Source organism: Sebastes umbrosus, chromosome 22 (genome assembly GCF_015220745.1).
Source record: "Sebastes umbrosus isolate fSebUmb1 chromosome 22, fSebUmb1.pri, whole genome shotgun sequence".
Taxonomy (NCBI): domain Eukaryota; kingdom Metazoa; phylum Chordata; class Actinopteri; order Perciformes; family Sebastidae; genus Sebastes; species Sebastes umbrosus.
The window spans coordinates 17,658,613-17,680,118 of NC_051290.1; the positions used below are offsets into that span (position 1 = coordinate 17,658,613).

General features: G+C 40.0%; 1 protein-coding gene across 14 annotated transcripts in view; it reads left to right on the top strand.

The window, feature by feature from the left end:
• Nucleotides 1-21,506, top strand: part of LOC119481506 (multiple PDZ domain protein) — a 53,111-nt gene that overhangs the window by 17,069 nt on the left and 14,536 nt on the right. For 4 of the 14 annotated variants that reach the window (XM_037758532.1, XM_037758533.1, XM_037758538.1 and 1 more), the window contains exons 13-32: nucleotides 9-91; nucleotides 326-472; nucleotides 1,514-1,684; nucleotides 2,389-2,580; nucleotides 2,916-3,125; nucleotides 4,784-4,942; nucleotides 5,225-5,377; nucleotides 8,106-8,444; nucleotides 8,815-8,926; nucleotides 10,224-10,422; nucleotides 11,447-11,488; nucleotides 12,753-12,854; nucleotides 13,342-13,422; nucleotides 13,620-13,797; nucleotides 13,972-14,082; nucleotides 16,265-16,351; nucleotides 17,501-17,593; nucleotides 19,680-19,742; nucleotides 19,989-20,060; nucleotides 20,823-21,003. In XM_037758532.1, the coding sequence (XP_037614460.1) occupies nucleotides 9-91; nucleotides 326-472; nucleotides 1,514-1,684; nucleotides 2,389-2,580; nucleotides 2,916-3,125; nucleotides 4,784-4,942; nucleotides 5,225-5,377; nucleotides 8,106-8,444; nucleotides 8,815-8,926; nucleotides 10,224-10,422; nucleotides 11,447-11,488; nucleotides 12,753-12,854; nucleotides 13,342-13,422; nucleotides 13,620-13,797; nucleotides 13,972-14,082; nucleotides 16,265-16,351; nucleotides 17,501-17,593; nucleotides 19,680-19,742; nucleotides 19,989-20,060; nucleotides 20,823-21,003 (2,775 nt within the window). The remainder of the gene's footprint in view (nucleotides 1-8; nucleotides 92-325; nucleotides 473-1,513; nucleotides 1,685-2,388; nucleotides 2,581-2,915; nucleotides 3,126-4,783; nucleotides 4,943-5,224; nucleotides 5,378-8,105; nucleotides 8,445-8,814; nucleotides 8,927-10,223; nucleotides 10,423-11,446; nucleotides 11,489-12,752; nucleotides 12,855-13,341; nucleotides 13,423-13,619; nucleotides 13,798-13,971; nucleotides 14,083-16,264; nucleotides 16,352-17,500; nucleotides 17,594-19,679; nucleotides 19,743-19,988; nucleotides 20,061-20,822; nucleotides 21,004-21,506) is intronic. The other 10 variants (XM_037758535.1, XM_037758546.1, XM_037758537.1 and 7 more) reach the window with 8 other exon arrangements.

The following is a 21,506-nucleotide window of genomic DNA, read 5'->3' on the forward strand; positions in this document are numbered from 1 at the left end:
TTTCCAAGAGATGAAGCCAGCACCCTTTGAAGAAGAAGAAGAACTAATGAAGAAGTGGCAAGAGATTCTGGGTCCAAGTAATGAAGTTGTAGTAAGTTTTCAAAGTGAATTTCTTTCTCTCATGCATCAGATTACACTTACCAGAACTTGGTTCCTGGGCTTCATAGTGGTAAACAGCTCAGGATGGGTATCTGAAAAAAGGAAGAATGACCTTAGTCGTCAAACAAAGAGGGATCGAGTCATTAATACATTTATAGTGAAATAATAATCCCTTATAATAGAGGAAACGTTACACACGCTGACCGAGATGTTGTTTCCATAACAGGTGGCTCAGGTGGAGAAGTATAGTGAGAGCAGTGGCCTGGGCATCAGTCTGGAGGCCAGCAGCGGGCATCATTACATCCGCTCTGTTCTACCGGAAGGACCAGTTGGTCGCTGTGGCAAGCTTTTCAGTGGAGATGAACTGCTCGAGGTGCGTGGTCCCTTAAATGAAAGGGAGCATTTAATTATTCAACAATTCATTAACAGTGGAGACCTTTTCATACTGCATTTGCCATTATTTGCCACTGACACTTATTAGTTAGTTTGATATACTACATACAGACGTGACGTGACTCCATATGGATGCTAATGTTGCTCTGTGTCTGCTGGATGTGTAAAGAGTAGGGCTGTCAATCGATTCAAATATTTAATCGCGATTAATCACATGGTTGTCCATAGAGAATCGCGATTAAACGCAAATTAGTCACACATTTTTTATCTGTTCAAAATGTACCTTAAAGGGAGATTTGTCAAGTATTTAATACTCCTATCAACATGGGAGTGAGCAAATATGATTGCCTTATGCAAATGTATGTGTATATTCATTACTGGAAATCAATTAACAACACACAACAATGACAGATATTGTCCAGAAACCCTCACAGGTACTGCATTTAGCATAAAAAAATATGCTCAAATCAGAACATGGCAAACTGCAGCCCAAAAGGCAACAACAGCTGTCAGTGTGCTGACTTGAATATGACTTGCCCCAAACTGCATGTGATTATCATAAAGTGGGCATGTCTGTAAAGGGGAGACTCGTGGGTACCCATAGAACCCATTTTCATTCACATATCTTGAGGTCAGAGGTCAAGGGACCCCTGTGAAAATGGCCATGACAGTTTTTCATCACCAAAATTTAGCGCAAGTTTGGAGCGTTATTTAGCCTCCTTTTCGAGGAGCTAGTATGACATAGTTGGTACCAATAGATTCATTAGGTTTTTCTAGTTTCATATGATACCAGTATCTTCACTCTAGCTTTAAAAGAGCCCGCAAAAATTGCGTTAACACATTATTATCGCGTTAACTTTGACAGCCCTAGTAAATATGCTTTTTGCTAACACATTTGCCACAACAACTTGAAACTTGTTCTGCTGCCCTCAAGTGGCTAAAAAAAAATCAAAAAAAAAAATCAATTAGCTTTAAATTTTAGCTACTGTACTTAGTTTTGAACTAATGTCTCCCTTCTTAGGTCAATGGTATTTCCCTGATTGGTGAAACCCACAAGGAAGTAGTCAGAATCTTGAAGGAGCTTCCACTTTGCGTGTACATGACGTGCTGTAGGCCCGCCCCTCACCTGCAGACTGACATGGATGCTGTCGAACCAGAGCCAGAGACTCTGTCCACAACATCTAAATTAAAGGTACTGCATATGCACTATACTATAGCGGATTTACTCACATGTATTCATTTTGAAATGTACATTTTTTTCTCTTCATTACATAGAATTTGTCAAGTATTGTAATGTTTAAGAGTAAAAAAACTTGAGAAAGTGACTGAATCTTTGCCTTCTCATGGCTAAAAGCATGCAGGCTACTGCAGCAGATGATGCATATAAGTAGAGTGGGAAACTCCCTGCATCACTTCGACATGCAGTAATGTGAATCATGAAAAATGTTTCCCCGCCTCTGCATATAACATAAAGTCCTCCTCCTTCATAACCCATCAGCCGTTATTAGCGTAGCCCGAGCTGTCAATCGCTCCATTGGCTCTCCACATTGTCAACCATTATGGATTAAGACTAAGCAATAAGCAGGGGAGGCTGGAAGTTTATTAAGACCAATTCTGGTAATACCTCAGCAGCAGCAGCAGCAGCAGCAGCAAAAGCAGCCAACAACATTTGCTGGAGATATGAGACATCAAAAGCTGCTTCCCTTTGGGGGAAGGGGTTTTCATCTCTTCGGCTTTATCTGTGATAATGTACTAAGGCCCTAGCATCCCAAAGATATTTCCCTTTTATCTACTGCCAGTAACCTGAGCCAGAAACACAACCAGAGGGTAGCAGCCTATGGGGTTGGGAGTAAAAGTGATGAAGGCATGCTGTTACATAGAGATTTCCCTCTGCAGAAACAAATAGACCTGAGTGGCGTGCTGGTTGCTGAAGACTCGGAGATGAACGCAGCGGCAGCGGCAGTGGCACAGGATAATGTGACAGAGGAGGCGATAGGATCTCCTCTGGCTATGTGGGAGTTGGAGATCCAGAATATCGAGCTTGAAAAGGGAGAAGGGGGATTGGGATTCAGCATTCTGGACTACCAGGTGGGAAATCTAGTTATTGTATTGTTATTGTTTACACCGTAACATATCTGTACTTTTATAGATGTTATTGTATAGTTTTTATCATAAAAGTATGGAGCAGTAAGTTACAGCTCCAGGAAAGGAATACTTCACATTTAAAGTCATAATTTGATGATATTTTTATATATATTTTAGTTTTTTTCAGTCATACAAGTATTTCCACAGAAAAAAAAGACATCATTTATAATGCTAACCAAACACAGTAAATTCCCTGTGATTTCCATATAAGTCTAAGGCTGTGATGAAGGTTATCTGACCTCTTCTCACTGAACTTTACTGGACCGCCTCCGCCACAGGACCCGCTTGACCCCGCCAAGACGGTGATCGTGATTCGCTCTCTGGTTCCCACCGGTGTGGCCGAGCAGGATGGCAGGCTGTTGCCGGGAGACCGACTCATGTACGTTAACACCACCGACCTGGAGAACGCCAGCCTGGAGGATGCTGTCCAGGCCCTCAAAGGAGCCAACCTCGGCACAGTCCAGATAGGAGTTGCCAAACCACTGCCTGTAAGTATTCAAATTATTATTCTTTCTTTTTTTCTTTGTTTTTAACCTGCCTGAAAAAATTGAAGGTAGAATATGACTTTACATATTGCTTTAGTGATAATTTAATTTTGTATAGTGACTTCACTGCGAGTATGGGAGGTTGTGAGTCAGGTTGTCTTTATATCATGTGACTTAGTATTCAGTCATGGGGGTTCAGCTTACGAGGGCTTGAATTTTTCATGCAGGAAAAAGAGTGGAGGTTGGCTGCACGGTTTAGCATTCCACCCACTCTCCATTCATTGGAGGCGACCAGCCTAAAATGCTCTGTGCCCTTTTGTTTCATATATTATGTTATTGAATTTTCCAAGAGCGCAGACCCCTCGTGTACATTTAAACACATCGGGGCACCTGTCAAAATATTGGGCCTGTTTTCGACGACACGTTCATCGCTCCCGGCACCTGTACTTTTTGTACAGGATGTTTCTCTCGGCAAAACCGCTTGCATTCTTTCAGCTTTAGAGCTGCATTTCTCTTGTATTGAATCTGCCGTTGGATTACACCGTGAGACCTCTGGGGCTGCCAAGGTTAGCTGGATTACAGAGCTGTAGGAAGCCTCTGTGGAGTTATCCAGCTCTACTGCAGGACGTGGAATGTACTTCTGAGGGGTATTTTGTTGTATTGCCTCTCGGAATTGAGTCTGACAAGTGTAATCCTCCACTATGCTTTCTTGGTTTTCTTATACTTGTCAAGGCTGCATGCTACACAAAATCAATATCAAGAGCTATTACTAAAGAATACTGTTAAGAATTAATTCAAAGAGAGTCATGAACGTGCCATTTTGAGCAATTTCTCTGCTTGAATGCTTGTGCACCAAGATCAATATTTAAAAGTATGATATGTAACAGTTGTCGGTTGCTATTTGTAAACACACCGCATTCAAATTTGCCCCCTCCACCTCCTCGGCTCAACTAGCGAGCGAGGAAGAGAGAGAGAGCAGCGATAGTAGAGCAAAGTATAGAGTGACTGAAGAGAGAGAGCGGCGTTAGTGAGAACAAAGCAGCGAATCAGAGAAATAAAACATTATTTTCTGATTGTTTCATGGCGGTTACGCTCTAAAACACACAATTAACTCCGCAGAACTCCGCATATTCCTGCGGGAAGGTGCCGAGTTGCCGGATTTTTAATGAATGCAGGCTTCCTGTCTGCTCTCGCCAAAGTACTACGTGAAATACGGTCGCTATTAAGCTAATATTTGACCACCTGAATAGGCTGCACACCCTGCAACTGCTATTGGCAGGGGGTTACACCCCCCGCGTAGGGCACGAAGCCACTTTGCAGACGCAAAGAAGCGTCCTGAGTAAAGCAAAATATGAATAAAAAAGAAAATACAGGCTGCAGGGTCTCTGCAGAAACAGACACCACCACACATTTCTAGTGGTTCATACGTGATGATTGAGATGGATTATCTTTATATCAGCCTATACATTGTGTTTTAAGAAATTCTTGCATATTATACCTTTAACTCTATAATTAGTGTATAAAAAAAAACTCTCAATCACTTCTAACATCTTTGTCATTCCATACTAATTCATTTGTACTTGATTTGGTCACAAAAAAAATAATCAAAAATCAAATTACATGAAGTTGGAGACACTGAAAGAATTTCTCCACTTTCCTAGGGAATATGTGGATATTCCCACTCTCCACACCCATATGGTGAGCAGGAAATTACTCCATCATCCACCATCCATTCATTTGACTTCAACAATATTTTGGTTGAAGAAGGAGAGGAAGAAGGACTGGCTGAGGGCATCGTTTACCGAGCAGAGCCTGCATTGGTTAGTTAGCGTTCTGGGGAAAAACTGAAACAGAACATCCTGAAACATAAATTGTGTGATATTTGTTTCTGCTTAATGTTACCAAGAGAGGTCTGTTTGTTTGTAATCATGCATACAGTTAGCTTATATGAGCATTATTCTGACAAATAGATGCCATTAATTAAGGGATATGTTGTCTCAGCATTATTTTGCATACGTTATTGGATAGTTTACTAAATTGATCAATAATAAAAGCTGGTTGTGTGTCCCACTTGGTTACTCTACTTCCATTCATTATCACAGATTGACACCAGCGAAGCAGACCTGTCTGATGAGAAGCTGTTAGATCATACTTACTCTGGGATAGACGACGACACTTTCCAGGCATCCATGATCGCTCTTCACGGCAGCAGCTGTAGCGCAGACCTAGATTACCTGCACTCATCCACGCCCAAGGTAAGCAAGACGCCAGAGGAAGTCCACAACTGAAAAAAGCAAAAGCACAGCTTGAAATTATTCCCCTTATTTCATTAACTGTTGCTGCAACAATAACTGCCCTTTGTCGCAATGAGCTATACAGCATGTAGTCATTATTCTTTGTTTTTTTGGCTTTGGAGAGCTGAAATGTCATGAGAAATGTTTCTCTTTGTTAAGGCAGTAACAACATTACTGACTTTGTTGTTATATGAGCGCTGGAGCTGTGGCTGCTTTTTGTTGCTCCGGGTGCCCTAGAGCAGCAAACCCCCCCAAATGGATATTAAATTATAAGGAGAGTAAACAAAGAAGAGCAAGGGGGCACACAAACTGTTTCCCCAAAGGTCACAGCTGACCTTATTTGTAGGGCCTTCCTAAGAAATGTATACTATAATAGGGCAGCCTAGAGGGACAGACATGGGCCAGGACTGAGTGGGGCATTTTATAGCATTGTGGGATTTCACAAAACAGATTTCAAATGTTTGTATGAGGTCAGACAGCTCAGTCTTCTTGTGATGATGAACAGTTTCCCCCCCTAAAGCTCTAGAGAGAGGCAACGAGTCTGTTGATAAATCTCACATCTACTTCAGTGACAGTAAATGGTGGACCGGCTTGCTGACGGTATCTAAAGTGATGTTGTTTTGAGGAATATGAATGTTTTTTTTTGCCCACACCTATAAAAGGTCAACTGGGTGTTAAAGATCAAATGAGCGAGTCCACAAAGTCAGCCTCCGAGCCACTGTCAATAAAGCAGTGACAGCTCTTTTTCTCCTGAGTGCATTGATAGATTACAGTCGTGCTACTTTTTGAGGAGAGTCATTCATGTGCACACGCATCGCTTGTTCTGTTCAAGACCATAGAAACATAGATTTTGAAGTTTTATCTCTTCTTATGCGAAGGAAGACTGTGCCCTTTTAAAATAATGCAACCCATTAGATTAATTTAACAAACCAAACCAGACCAATAATATCATTCCTTACTATAAAATAGATTCATTTTCAAAAAAATAATAATCATGGATTTAATGGAATCTTGAGCTTTATCTGGGTACGCCTGGAGCGTGACAGCAAAAATGTGATGTTTGAATTGTTTTTATGATAATGACTATAATGTCATATGTAATTAATTTTTAGAGATGCTAATGGGGTGTTCTAGGAAACTGTCTGCTTCTGCCTTAGATATTTGCAAAAATGTCTTTTTGTAGATAGCTGGTCAGCAGTAGATGTCACAGAAGTGGTGTGCATCATCTGAAAGCTGGGAACCTGAATCATTAATTTGAGATGCAGCTCAGCACTGTGTGTCAAATTTTCCAGTCATAAATCAGAAATAGAAGCATATGATAACCATTCCCATGCTCACTTATGTCTCATTAGTTGTTGCAGCAATTTTTGGGTTGATGACACTTGTTACACACAGATTTGGTGCTAAATTTAACCATTTTTTACCACTCGAAAATTGATAAAATGCCACATTAAGACACCAAGACCTTGAGGAACACCACAGAAAAAGCCATGCTGGGATTTGGTTTCAAAAGACTTTTGACATTTGGAGATTTCAGCAAAAATTGCATTTTTCGGCGATTGGATGGCGAGCACTACTGTTCAGTAAACTGCTCAGAAACCCCCTTATTGTCAATCTACCTGGGAAAGCCATCCATCCTCTGAATGCAGTGCATCTTTAGTTTGTGTTTGTAAAGTTTCATGAGGCTGTGATTATCTTAGAGTTCACCACAGGTCATTTTATACAGTTTACAATTTCAATTTATGTAATTCCAAGACTGTCTAGGGACCCCAGTATGCAGAAATATTCAAATACACCATTTTAGAACAGGCGAAAATAACACATTTATACTGCATGGTTTTTCCCCCAAACTGCATGTGATTATCATAAAGTGGGCATGTCTGTAAAGGGGAGACTCGTGGGTACCCATAGAACCCATTTTCATTCACATATCTTGAAGTCAGAGGTCAAGGGACCCCTTTAAAAAATTGCCATGCCAGTTTTTCCATTGCAAAATTCAGCATAAGTTTGTAACGTTATTTAGCGTTCTTCCTGACATGCCAGCACAACATGGTTGGTACCTAAAGCTTTCTAGTCCCATGTGATTCTTCTCAGCAACTTTAAAACTGAGCCTGCTGCAGCCTCTGAGGAGTGGAAGAGGTTAAACCATACAAAAATATACTAGAAATTATACATTTTTCACTGTTGCCTGTTAATGTCTTTTCTATTTTCACGATTGCAGTATAGGAATACTTGAATACCTGTAGTTGTCACAGTCCAGTTCACCCCAGATTTATAGCACTACCTTATTAAAATGAAACCTCCTATTTCTTGTTCTACTCTACTCCTCATGTCGGTTTTATTAAGCCCCACTTGTATTACGCATTTAGCATATTTTAACGTTTTTTTTCTAAAGATTTATACTTCTGCTCTAGGCTCCCAAAGGGAGGTGCTCGCTGAGATTCATCACTACTCAGTCTGGTTCTAATAAAGTCTTAAATGCTGTTACAATAAAACGACATTTTGTGCATGGCGAGCTCAAGATCACCAGTAATTCCTGTTGCTCTCTGTTGGCCACTGATGGCTTTTCTATGGCTCATTACGAGGAGGGCGGGATGGCGACTGAGCAAGATGAATTCCCCCTGTTGGCCAATTGTCTAACTATCGCAGTGGAACGTTCATTCAGCCGCTGTGCTTTGTTTTACCCCAGCTGACAGCTCGCCTGGACTTGTTGGATGAGCATCCGTGCTTCGTGACGCCGTCTGGCCTCGCAGACGACACTGAAGCGTTCTCCCCGGAGCAGTCCGCCTCTTTCACTCCTCCCAGTTTGAGAGGTCACGTCCCGACTTTTAGCGCCACACTGAGTGGTTCTGATCAGTTCCTGGCACAGCACAAAGAAGAACCAGTGGAGTGCTCAAACTCATACAGCCCGTTTGCTGAAATAGGGACCAGATCGTCTGTCCCAGATGAACCTGTGGAGCCTCTTCACTATCAGACGGAGCCACTCATGTCTTTTGAAGATATTGGAGATATGAAGATTTTGATGGAGGTAAAATAATCATAGATTTAGAGGATTTACTAAGTTTGTTAGAAAAAAACAAGATGAGTATTCTGTTTGACTGATGAATGAGTATTAGGGATTGGCATGTTGTGAACATCAGATATGTTGCGGTGCACTATAAACGCGACAACATAATCATCCTTGATCTTCTTTTTTAAGTAGAATTTCTTAAGTTAACATCTGACCACTCCCCAGTCAGACTTCTTTCAAACATTAGACACACAAAGCTCGAAGCTTTCCAATAATTTCCAATCAGATGCCCCCACCTTTTCCTCTACAGACCCCTGCTTTGTTTGAAATCCGGCCTAATATTTTCATTTACTTTCATGAATAACTGTTTTGAGTTATCACCCTCAAGGACGAGGAGGCTGGTGCGAAGGAATCAGCAGAGAGCGGCGACAAGGAAGCGCCGACCTCAGGGAGCAACTTTGAAAGGACTATCACGGTTGTCAAGGGCAACTCCAACCTCGGTATGCGTTAATTTCTTCATATTCTTTTATTTGTTCTTTCATTTCTTTTGCTCCTCATTCTTCACAGAAGTGTTAATGAGTTTGCAGGACTGACATTTTAATTTTTTTATGAATGACAGATTTGAAGCAAAATGATAGAAAAGATTTTTGGGCTGTTTTTCAGTCTGAAATTGCTATACAGGGTATTTGCATTTCAAAACCTACCCATGGGGCTGCTACTGGCTCAGAGAATACTAAGTTTGAGCTTCTACACATAGGTGTTATGGAGACACTGTTTATACAGTACCTCATTTTGCTTTTTAGTACTCTTTGAAGGGTTCTATTTCATGCTCAATTCAACATTTCTACACAATACATTTGGGTTTTGTATTTCTAATCTTTTTTACCACGTGGAATTCAAAACCAAAAATAAATAGAACATAGTTGTGTTACTTTTTATGATCTTTGCAAAATAATCCCTGCACACTGTGCTATAAGTGAAGAGTTTGGAAGTTTTAGAAAGACTTGGTCTCCAAATATATTATGCCACGCTCTGAAGTCACTCCATTGAGAATGAATTGAAAACCAAATGTGTGAATACTGTGACAGATTTTGGGATAATTTGCTGGGATATGTAGTGGAAGTTTTTCTTCCACTGCCGTAAATCAGATTTATTCTAAGTCTAAATTATCAATGAAACTATACAGTTCTACTATATTAAGGGTGCCTTTTCATTTATAATGGAGTTAGTCCTGAAAATGTTTCTCGGCGGCATTGTAGGGATGTAAATGCAAATATTGAATATCGCAATATTATGTTTTGTGATACTGTATCGATTCTCAAAAACACTGTTTTGATATTTTTAATTGATAGTTTACATGCAAAGATTAACTCAGTCAATACTTTGATTCATTTGCAAAGAAATGCACCCTCTTAGTGTATGCGCCCTCTCAAAGTAGCGCTATGATGTTGGATGTTACAGCGTCTATGATAAATGCAAATGCAGATACCACTGTTCTGATTGCATAAAAAAGTAAACTTTTTACTCAGATTGTATGCATATGGTGGTGTGTTCTCTAAACTAATATTTTTTAAAAATCGCAATATATGGCCTTGCTTAAAGTAGCGCAATATATTGAATTATAACCCCTGTATCATGATACTTATGGTATCACCAGATTCAGCCCGATGGCACTGAGGTTTTGATCTTTACTTAAGGAGTTCAGTAATCAGTGATTGCTCTTAAATGTTTAAACTAGTTATTAATTCTGATCAAAATCCAAAAGTGTGTAACAGTTTCTTATAATCTACCTCAAAGGAATGACCGTGAGCGCCATGAAAGATGGTTTGGGAATGCTGATCCGCAGTATAATCCACGGTGGGTCCATTAGCCGGGATGGGCGTCTGGGCGTCGGCGATCTCATTTTAGCCATCAACGGAGAGCCGACAGCCAACCTGACCAACGCTCAGGCGCGTGCCATGCTCAGACGACACTCTCTCATTGGACCAGACCTCGGGTAAGAGACTACAATTAGAGAGCGGACACCACACATTTGTAATCATGTTTGCACATATTAATGAAACTCTGCAAAAGGAAGTAGATGACTGTAGTCAATATGACACAGTATGTTTTAGAACCAATACCAAAATGATATTTTCCACAATACTCTTTAACAATAACCTTTTTTTGATGATTTAAATAATGAAATATGGAGTCTGAACCTTATTAGTTTGATTGTTACTGATCCCTCAACTCTGCTGATCTGATTTCGTTATGGTTCTCTGATTCATGGTACATTACATAATGCATTCCTCTTCACGGTGCAGTTGTTTAACACCCTCGCGAGGATACAGTGTCTTTGTTCATTACTTTACAAGTTTGCAAAGCGACTACAAATTGGAGAAAAATCTTTCCAAGCATCCTGTGCCAACTTTTAATGCCTGAATTTTCAATTTGATGTACTGTAAACATCACTTGTTTGGTAGTGAAGAAACACGGGGGTGTTGATAGCAAGGTCTTGGGAAATCTGTGTTATTGAAACATGAACGCTGGTGAGATATTCAGTATTTTATTTAGTAGAACTCTAGAAACTAGTGGAGCTGCCTTGTATTTCCACTACACACGGCACAGGTGTACCAACCTCAATTACATCAGGATTGCTTAAAAGCAAGCCTTACAAAACACACAATGTGTGTATGAAATATTGATTTTGAAGTATTTAATATTTTATATTTGCACTTGATTGTGCACATCATTGTTTCTAAAAAAACTGGGTGATGTAAAAGAGCTATGTTTAAGTTGCAACCTAACTAAACCCTGAAAGCTTTTTTCCAAACTCAAATCAATGCCGGGAATGCAGCCAAAAGTGGTTTTCAGTAAAAAATTTTGTTTCATAACTTTGTTATTCCTGCAAAAAGTCATATGTTACCATTCCACAAGAAAAATTGGGCGTGGTGTTTCACAAGTTCTGCTTTGCTGAACTACACTTTGGCAGTTTTGTTAGCTCCGGTGCATAAAAGCATAAACTCTTCACATTCTAGATCTGCTTGTGCACCTGAGGACGATCAGTGCCCATTTTATGTGTGAGTATGACTAACTTTACACGCTGGGGGTGTTTTTCCGGCGAGAAGCTGCCATCTTTCCTTCCTCTCGTTCTCTCCCATCCGCCCGCCGGGCTTCATTGCAGTCTGTTAAAGAGCTTTATCCAGACAGTCGGTTTCCATTTAGCGGAGTGTCAAACACGATGACAGCAGCAAAGTATAATTGATGAAGATGTTGCTCTAAATATCATTTGGATTTGTCGATTCGCATTTTAATTATGCTGTGACACTGCACTGTCTATTAACCGATATTTATTTTAAATTTGTCTTACACATCTTAACACATATACTCCAAAATAATATCTGGATAAATCTTGATTGACTGCATCACTTAACTTGCTGCATAACTTCTTTTCTTTTCTTTCTGTGACTAACCGTTATTACCCGGATGTTTTCTTTTGTACCATGTATAACTCACTTCTTTAACTCACTGTTTTTCTATTAACCATTGTATTTAAGCTCTGCCATGTCCTCTCAGTGCATGCTGTGATGCTCTTAATGAATCTGACTCATCCATTTCATTATTTCACTGGGATCCGTTTTCCTCTCTGTCTGCATGCAAAACCAAATCAAACCCATCTGTTGGAGATCTGTCAGCTTCACTTAAATGTGTCTAATGTGCCCTTCAGAATCAACTTCACTCTGAGTTGTTTGGAAATGGGACTTTAAGTGGGTGTCAGATTTTGTCAGCTGGCTTTTGGTTCATTTCTTATCATGAATTAGTAACCTGCTCATGAATTAATGATGGATACGCCCTTCCGATTTGGCACATGTTCATCACACGGTAGCTGATAGGAGACTTGATTTGTTCAGACGTTTATGAAGGTAAACATCTGCTTTGAACAGTCAGGTGTCAAGGGCTGGGACTATAGGGAGAATGCATTTGAGAGAATAGACAGTTCAGTGTTGACGCACTCTTGTGCTTACATGTAAATTAGCCAGAGTTGAGAAAAACAAGTTTCTGCATGTAAATAAGCGGATTTTAAAAGAAGCTCTTTTGTTCAGTGAAAAAGGGGATAGCTTTAGTGCTTTCATACCTGTTTGCACTTGAATGCCAGTTCTTTTCTATTTTTGTTTAAATTACCATGCGAGTACGTAGTGAACAGGGGCGTAATTGCCACTAAGGAGGGTAATGGAGTGTCTAAAAATGGGAATGTGCCGAGTTGTTTGCTTTAAGAAATGTTTGACTCATTTGTGTGTGTGTGTGTCTGTGCTTACTTGTGTGTGTGCGTGTGTGTGTGTTCAGCATTACGTATGTTCCAGCGGAGTATCTGGAGGAGTACAAGGCCAGCCAAGAGCAGGCTAAAGATGATGTGCTCGCTGATACAGCTCCAGTTCCACTTCCAAAGTATGTCCTCATTCTCTACCCCGGTAACTTGTGTCATGTGATTACAGTTAGAAACAGGTACACTTAAAAGGTGAGATTGCTCATAAACAAACAACGTGTCTATCCGTGAGGTCTAACAAACATGCTGGATGTATGTCCTTGCTCAAAAAACACTGCAAAGCCATGCAATGTTTACATGCATGTTTGCTAGCCATCAGTCTTCTTATTCCTTGCCTTTGTTATCACATTGCTACGCTTCTTTGCGTCTTACCGCCACCAACTGCCGATCAGTGGTATAGCATGAAACAAACAAAATAGGAAACCCACTCGTAAAAGCATTACTACATAGCACTACTAGTGGTCAAAACCTCCACTCCTCATGTTATGTAATAAAATCTATTATTTCTTTGTTGTCCCTAGAGCTTTAATGAACACCTGACCACCATGTGAATCTACGTTTTTTGAGAATTTTACCAAACTCTTTTCTTTACACTTTTTGTCTATATAGAGACATCCCTAGCCTCCCTGAACGGGAAGATGGAGAGGGAGAGGAGAGTGCCTCTTACAGCAACTGGAACCAACCTAGGAAGTGAGTACACACTGTATCTAAGCATCTAACCTCATTTTGTGAACATGTCCATGACAGATATGGCTCGGAGAAAAGAAATTCTTTTCTGTCCAGCAGCGTACAATAAAAGGTTACTGCATCAAATCAGTACCAGAGTCACAGCTTTTGAAGGGGAAAAAAAATGTTTAAAAAAATCTATTATACATACCTTTCCTCAGAGTGGAGCTTTTCCGAGCGGCAGGAAAGTCCCTGGGTATCAGTATCGTCGGGGGCCGAGGGATGGGCAGCCGGCTGAGCAATGGAGAGGTGATGAGAGGCATTTTTATCAAGCACATCCTGGAGGACAGTCCTGCTGGACAGAACGGGACCCTGAAGACGGGGGACAGAATCGTAGAGGTAAGGGACCATTTCATCTCACAGATTTGGAAGTTGTTTTGACTTACATACTTTATTAAGGTGCATTCATTTGAGATAACCATAAAACCCTGAGGAGAGTTTGAAATCCTCAAAAAAAATGGACATTGTAGGTACCTGACAGAGTCTTTCCCTCATATTTTTTTTTTTTGTCAGGTGGATGGAGCAGATCTAAGAGATGCTAGTCACGAAGAGGCAGTGGAGGCCATACGCAGGGCAGGCAACCCTGTCTCCTTCTTGGTCCAGAGTATTATCCACAGGCCTAGGGTAAGTCCATATAATAGTGTCAAACTAATTGCTATTAACTACCTCATAATCTAAAAGGTCACACTTTCCTTTTCCATTTTCACCTCATGTAAAAGTTCATCTGCACAGGCCATTTAGGGCACTTTCAAAAAACTACAGTGTACACTATACAACCCCCTGTAGTATCAGGTTTGCTTTTGATTGTTGAAAGAAAGACATTTTAAAAATCTCCTTTGAGAGTAACAACAAACCCTGTGTGGCATATTAAATATATTAGCAAGTTTTAACCTCTAACTGCGACACTCATTGAACCGCATCAACAACATCGTTTGTTGTTTGAAAGTGCCCTCAGGCTGTTAAAGCATGACTAAGTAGATTCCTGCTGGGGCTGCAACTGGTTCGGCTCCAGTGTCAGATCTCTCGCAGTCAATCACTTTGCGTTGTCATCTGTGCGATATTCCCACTTGCTTTCCTCGACATTCTGGTTACTCATTAAGTCTTGTAGCAACTCATAATGTGATGTAGCACATGCAGGGGAAGGACATGATGGATGGAGAATCATACTCAACTGTGGTGACTCTAAAAAAAACATGTTAAAGCAGCTATAATCACTATTTTTTAACAACAGAGGATGTTTCTATACCACTGTATACTAAATGTCCAACAGACAGATCAAGTTACAGTAGCAACTAGCTGGTAACCACAGTGGAGTATTTAGCAGCTATTGGTTTAAAGTAGCAGCCAGATTTTTCCCCCGGGAGTTGGTGAAGACCAATAACAGCTAAAAGGAAACCAAAAAAGGTGATAATAGGTCAGTGCTTTGTTTATAACTAGTTTCCGCAGACCCACGTGGCCAAAAAAATGAGTTAATGCAAGTTTACATAATGTTATACCAGTTGAACATTAACCTTAGCCACTGCAATAGGGTAAAATATCTACAGTACAAGAGAATAGACTCATTTATTACCCTTGAAGCAATAGTTAAACATTTTGAGAAATATGCTTTACAGCCTGTAGACGGTTTGCACAAAGAATGGGATGGGTAAACAGCTAGTCTGGAGCATGAAATATTACAATAAAAATACAAAAAAAACAATAAAATATTATAAATTTAATAAGCGTTTTCAGTCCAAAATGGCAGCAACGGCTGTTGCTTCTACACTCTTTGCCTATTGGCCTATGTTACAACCCAGAGTTGGTGTAAGGTTAAAGGAAGTAACATAGAGCCGGTGTTATCAGGCAATCACTTGTTCATTTGCCGTGATGGAAATTAAAGCAAAATAAAGCACACGATAGTTTAAATTATAATAACCAAAAACAAGGGTTTCGGGTGACCGAAAAGGAGAAAACAAAAGGCACACACCCTAGCCCTGAATAATCCCTAACAAACAGACAAATTAAACAACTGCTCTATTCAACACAATATATAAACACAAACGAGTACCTCAGACTAGTTAACAGCTCACACGACAATCTAAAGTCCACTGACTCCAGTTGGACCTGTACACATTCTAGTTAACAATTACAACAACAGTCGAGAGGCACGGGGAACAGATCAATGATAATCACTGCCCGCCATAACTTTTAAATCTTGACACGCGGCTCAGCCGGCCGGTGATTGGATAATCAGCGGTGACGTATCAGAGGCAGGACCACAAACGGCGGGAAACTGAGGGCATCCACCTGAGGGCGGTCCGTATCCATATTTTGACGATCAGTCGAATATAATATTGATTGATTATCACAGATGGGTATATGTCAAAGTTTAGTCAGAATATAATAAATATTATAATATACAAAACATTTTCAAAAGCAGCACATAATGACACCTTTTTAAGCAAACTTCATTCCAACTCATTACCACAAGTTTTACACTACTTTTTTTCTGTAATTTATGGTCAATAAACTTCATTTACATGAAATTATACCTCCTTTTTGCGAGTATATGAACCCATGTCCCACCAGAAATTATAAATTCATTTCATCCATGTTATTTTGGGGCAATCAGATGAAAGAAACCCATATTTGTGATATGATGAAGTTTGAAAACGGGTCAAATTTGACCCGAGGGCAACAGGAAGGTTAAAGATGTTAAAATACCTTATGTTATGTTCATACTTAGTTTTTAACTACAGTTACTACATTAGGAGTTGCCTCAAACCTGCATCTATTCTATGTTCCTTCCTCCACCCTGCTTTCTCAGCCTGAGTCAATATGTATCCCAGCTCCATCGCCTGTCGTAGAGAAACACACCAGCTCTTTCACATGCATGCCACATCGCACACGTCAGGTAATCTGTCTCTCTCTCTTTTTGTCTCGTTCATTTCTGTTGCATCAGCTATCCATCACAGTTAATCTTTGTTGCATTATCTCTTCCGCCTCCTCCTCTCTTTTCTGCCTCTCACACCGTTAGCTGAGTCTTTCTTTTTAACTGCATCTTTGACTTTGATATACACATAATGTGCGTATTGACGGAAATAAAGACAAACTAGAATCGGAGGTTCCATCTGGGAGAGAAAAAGATCCGCGGGTTTATTTTAATACCCAGACATTCACCCATTCTATTTTCTAGCACGGAGCAATCTAACTATAACAATGACATGACCCACAATGATGTTTTTTAATCAAAAGGGTGAGCAAATGGTGGAATCAATTTTGTCTCTGGCAAGTATTTTAGAAAAACCTCTGTGCTGAAGGTGGGTAATGTTGACATTCAATACACATTCAGACTGGGTTCTTAATGCAATCTCACGATGGGGGTTATTGAAATTCCATCGCTATATCTTATAAAGGAACTCATCACGTAAACAATAGAAAAAGCAAATAAGGAAATCATTCGTACTGTGTGGCTAGGTGGCTGTCAAAACATGCTCAAAACTGCTGCTACCCAACAAATTCAGGACGAAGACATCTTTTCAATTTACTATAAAGTCACTGATATTGAGATTCAGCTCCAAAGAAATCCAGAACAATGGACTGATCAGTTTGAAAAATATGATTTTGATTGGAGGATACCTTTAAGTGCCGTAGGCAGGTCAGTAATGCCTTTTTTAAATGCAGCCACTGGGGTCCACCTAGAGAGTATAATAGCATATCCATGCTGTCTCCCTTTAAGTTTCAAATCCTTCTCTTGTAAGCGGTGAATAATCTCAAGGTAGCCTGGAGGAATCTTTGAAACATTTTGTTAAAAGTATTTCAGAGAAAAGGGCTTTGCTCTGATTTTTTTTGATGTAGAGGAATGGCTGTCCTCAAGGAAGCCGCTTGCTTTAATGGTTCCTCATTTAAATAAAACCTGAGGTGCCTCTGTCCTCCACACCCCCTTATACCCTCCTTTTTTTCCTCCCGGATGGCCTTCGATTCAATTTTGTCAGAAAGGCTCAGCCGTCATATTAAATATTCGTCATGTTGTCAGCTTCTTGGTCCTGTGTGTTGCTTCTAGAGGCCGCCCCTGCCCTTTCTGCAGCTAAATAGCCACCGCGGGTCGAGCCTTCTCTGCACTAATCAAACCTACTTAGCACCTGCCCTCCCTCAGGTTAGAAAGCTACCCCACGTCTGTGTCTGCCTGCTTGTGTATGGGTGTGTCTTTCACTTGACCTGTGCTGCTTTGACTTGTAAAAAAAATTGTGTTAACAATGAGCTGCATGACATGAGTGGAGAAGACAATGAGAGAAAGCTTGCATGTGTTTGTGTGTGGAGTCTTGGGTTAAACCTTCAAAATGATTTGGTTTCAGTCTGCATGCAGGTTTACCACATCAGGGCATTTCAATCATTGTTAAGATAGCCATGAGTTGGAAACAAATTTGTGTTAATTGTTCCAAATACCAAACATTTATTTCCCTCTGTGGTAAAACTACGGAAGCCCCGAGTGGCAAGTGAGAAAAAAACAATCTGGTGATCCATTTTCTACATCTGATCTTGGGCTGCTCGATTATGGCAAAAATCACAATCATGATTATTTTTAGTCAATATTGAGATCATGATTATTTAACACGATTTCTCATCGACTATGGAAACATCATACATTTAGAAATAAGATTTTTAGCCTATATTTTAAACTTAAATGCATCAAATGTCACAAATGATTATCTTGTTTTCATAATCGTAACTGATATCCGATTAATTGCACAGCCCTAGTCTGATCTGAATTGTTTTCTTTCATGTGTTTGACTTAAGAACAGGTGAATAAAGGATAATCGTTCTAAGTTCCTTACATTGTTTCTCTATCTTTGAAAACAGATGAAAACAAGTTTTGGGAAGTGATTTTGTTGTGTGTTTGTTGTTGTAATACTCATTTCTACCACAAGTGGCTAAAGTGCACCAATACCCCATGTTCTAAATAGGACTAAAAGTAGTAAGCATGTATGTTTTCTTCCATTTCTCCATGCACTCCAAACACAAGGTACATATATTGTGCGTTAGCAGAGTTATATAAATTTAAACTTGCCTGGAAGAAAACCTGAATGTTTTCAGTCCTATTTAGAGCATAGGGAAGTGGTGCACTTCAGCCTCTTGCGGCCAAAATGAGTATTACAACAAACGCTTGATTTTGACAAACCTTTTTTCACCTGCCAAAACATGTTTTCTTCACCTGTTTTCACAGATGAAAACAAAACTTTCTTTTTTTTTCACCTGGCAACATTTTTTTTTTGTGTCACAGATGGGGAAAAAAATAACACACTAAGAAAGTTCCTGGCAAAACCTTTTTTTTCACCTGTTCTTAAGTCATAAGCACAGGAGAGAAAACTATTTAGATGAGACTTAGAAAATGGATAGCATCATTTGGGTTTTTTTCTCACTTGCCTCTCAGGGCTTCCGCATAAACCTCTGCTGTCAGACATGGAAATTATTATCCTAAACTTTTTGTCCTACTTCTGCATGTATGTGTGCTATGCTTATTTTGTATCTGAATACTTTTCCCTCGTCTGTTAGCATATGTCTTTATTTATACCTCCCCCTTCTTCTGTGCTTTGCTGTGTCCTTCTGTTGCACCAAACACAAAGTTAAATCATAGCAGAGGCTTTTTACTAGAAGTGCATTTTATTTTCCTCCTGTCCCCGGCGTTGAAAGCCCACTTTTTCCTCAATTATCCCTCAAAACATTGTTCCAAGTGTCTCACTGCCAATGTAAAGAAGACGACTTGAAAAGACTGTATTATGTGAAGAACTGTAAACTGCAATATCGGTTTTCAAAACGCCAGACTTCCCAGCAAAACCTTTTAAGCTCTGTAACTGCGGAGAAACGGTCAAGCTTTGGATAGACATGTGGTGCTGGATAAGCTTTTTTCACTCGACACATCAATGTTTTGGCGTGGTTGAGTGTGTTTGTGACAGTCTGGTTTTGCCAAGCAACTTTTTTTCTCTATTTAAGAAATGTATCATTTATAAACAGATGGGTTTTCATGATATGGCATATGGTCCTGGTCTTAGTCATTCAGAACACTTGTGACTTTGTATGAACTTATTAATATGAATGAGATTACAATATGATACGGTATCTCTCACCGTCGTGACACTGACGTGAATATTATGAATTTGCTCTCTAATACGTGACAAATTTATTTGAAATATGTGATGTAGAGCAGAGTGATTTACCTTCATGTCTTTTCTTGTACGCCGCAGTCATCGGTAACAGACTCCAGTGAGGAGAGAGCTGCGGCAATGACAAGGGACAACAAGGACAAGGTTGGTGTTTTCAATTAGCCTCCACTGACAACTTGCATCAGTGTTTTTCTATTTGTTCCACAGTCAACTTTCAGAAAGTGCCGCTCACCGCGATAGGAGCCAGGTTTGAAATACGAGAGGTGTTCAACTTTTCACAGAGAACTCAATACGCTGTCAAACACACAACACCGTCTGGCATGTGTCTGTCAATAGATGTCAGAAATGTGTTGCCTTCTAAAGTTGTTGCCCTTTGTCTTTTCTCTGTAGGAGGGTTACAGTCACAGTAGACTTTTCCTCCGCCTCTCCCCAACTAACCCTTTCACTCCTACCCCGTTTAAGGTTTGTGGGTCTCTGTGTGGTGCTTTCCCGCTTTCCACCTTTCTGCGTATGCTCGTACAGATATGTTGATATACCATGATACAGTTCACGGTTATATTCTCACGTACTGTATACGCATACGCTCGTTCATGTCCTAACATCTCCTCTGAGTTTCTTCGTGTATTTTTGTGAAATCAGAACATGTTTTGTCCTTGTTTGCCTTTTGCTTTTTGTTACTTCCTTTAAAAAAAAAAATAAAAAATACAGAATTGGTACTCACTTCAATGGATGACATAAGCAAATTCTGTTTGTACACAGATTTTGTATTCAAACAACAATTTATCAATTCACAAAGTGTGATTTACTGTTCTTGGTTTTCAGGTAAGTGAACACATGATGGGTGGATATTTGATTTTAAGTACTAATTTAAAGATAAGTAACATCAGTAAGTAATTACATGTAGCATTTTGACTCATGATTTTTATTATAAATTAAGCTTTTTTCTAATTAACCTAATTCTGATTTGAGCCTCTGGCATCTATATGGAGCCATATCACATAATTATATTTCTCAGACTCAAACTAACACCCTGCTAAAAACAGATGAAGCTGCAAGCATATGGCTTCCGTTGATTACATCAACAGCGCTCGTGTGCCTTCCTATCTCTTGCACACCTCATATCACGTTGATTCAAAACTTAAAAAGTACAAAGACAAAACTGTCTTCTTTCTCTTTACCTTCCACTAATAAACTATTTTCCGACTCCCATCTGCGGCGTGACAGCCGGTGAAGCGTGAGGCGGCGAAGGTATCTCCCACCAGCGCTGTCCTCCTCCTGCCAGTGGTGCCCCATGTGGGAGAGACTGATACAGACACGCTGACAGAGATTCCTGGCAGGCCTGCTGAGGCAGAGGAGGAGAACGAGGAGGAGGAGGAGGTGGAGGATGAGTTTGGATACAGCTGGAGTGAGTTCAGTTTCTCTTTTTCTAACAGTGCAATTATATATTCTGTTAGGAACAACGGTAAAAAAATGTCTATTTTGTTAAATTTTTTTCACCTGTGTATTTAATTTCACACTGGTGTATCATAAGTAAATCTTGGTGTGAATGTGACTTGTGAGAAAGGTGTGGATATAGAGACTTGCTTTATATGCTCCTAAATAGAATCAATTAATGGAGACAAGACAGCATAGTCATTGACTTGCTATAGCATGCTTTTTCACCAAACTGCCACTAGAGGTCCTCCAAGGTACATTTTGTTTCTCGCCTCTGGAATCAGCAATAAAAAGAGCACTGATTCACATGCTTGAGGTGGCTGTACTTCAGCAAAAAACCTGAAGGACTCATTAGCATCCTGCAGACGCTCTATAAAGTCAACTGTAGGATGAAGTCACCGCTTTCAAGGAGAACGGGTCACACAGTCAGTCACGTTCAACTCAGGTAAACCAGCATAAAGGACAGACTTCCAG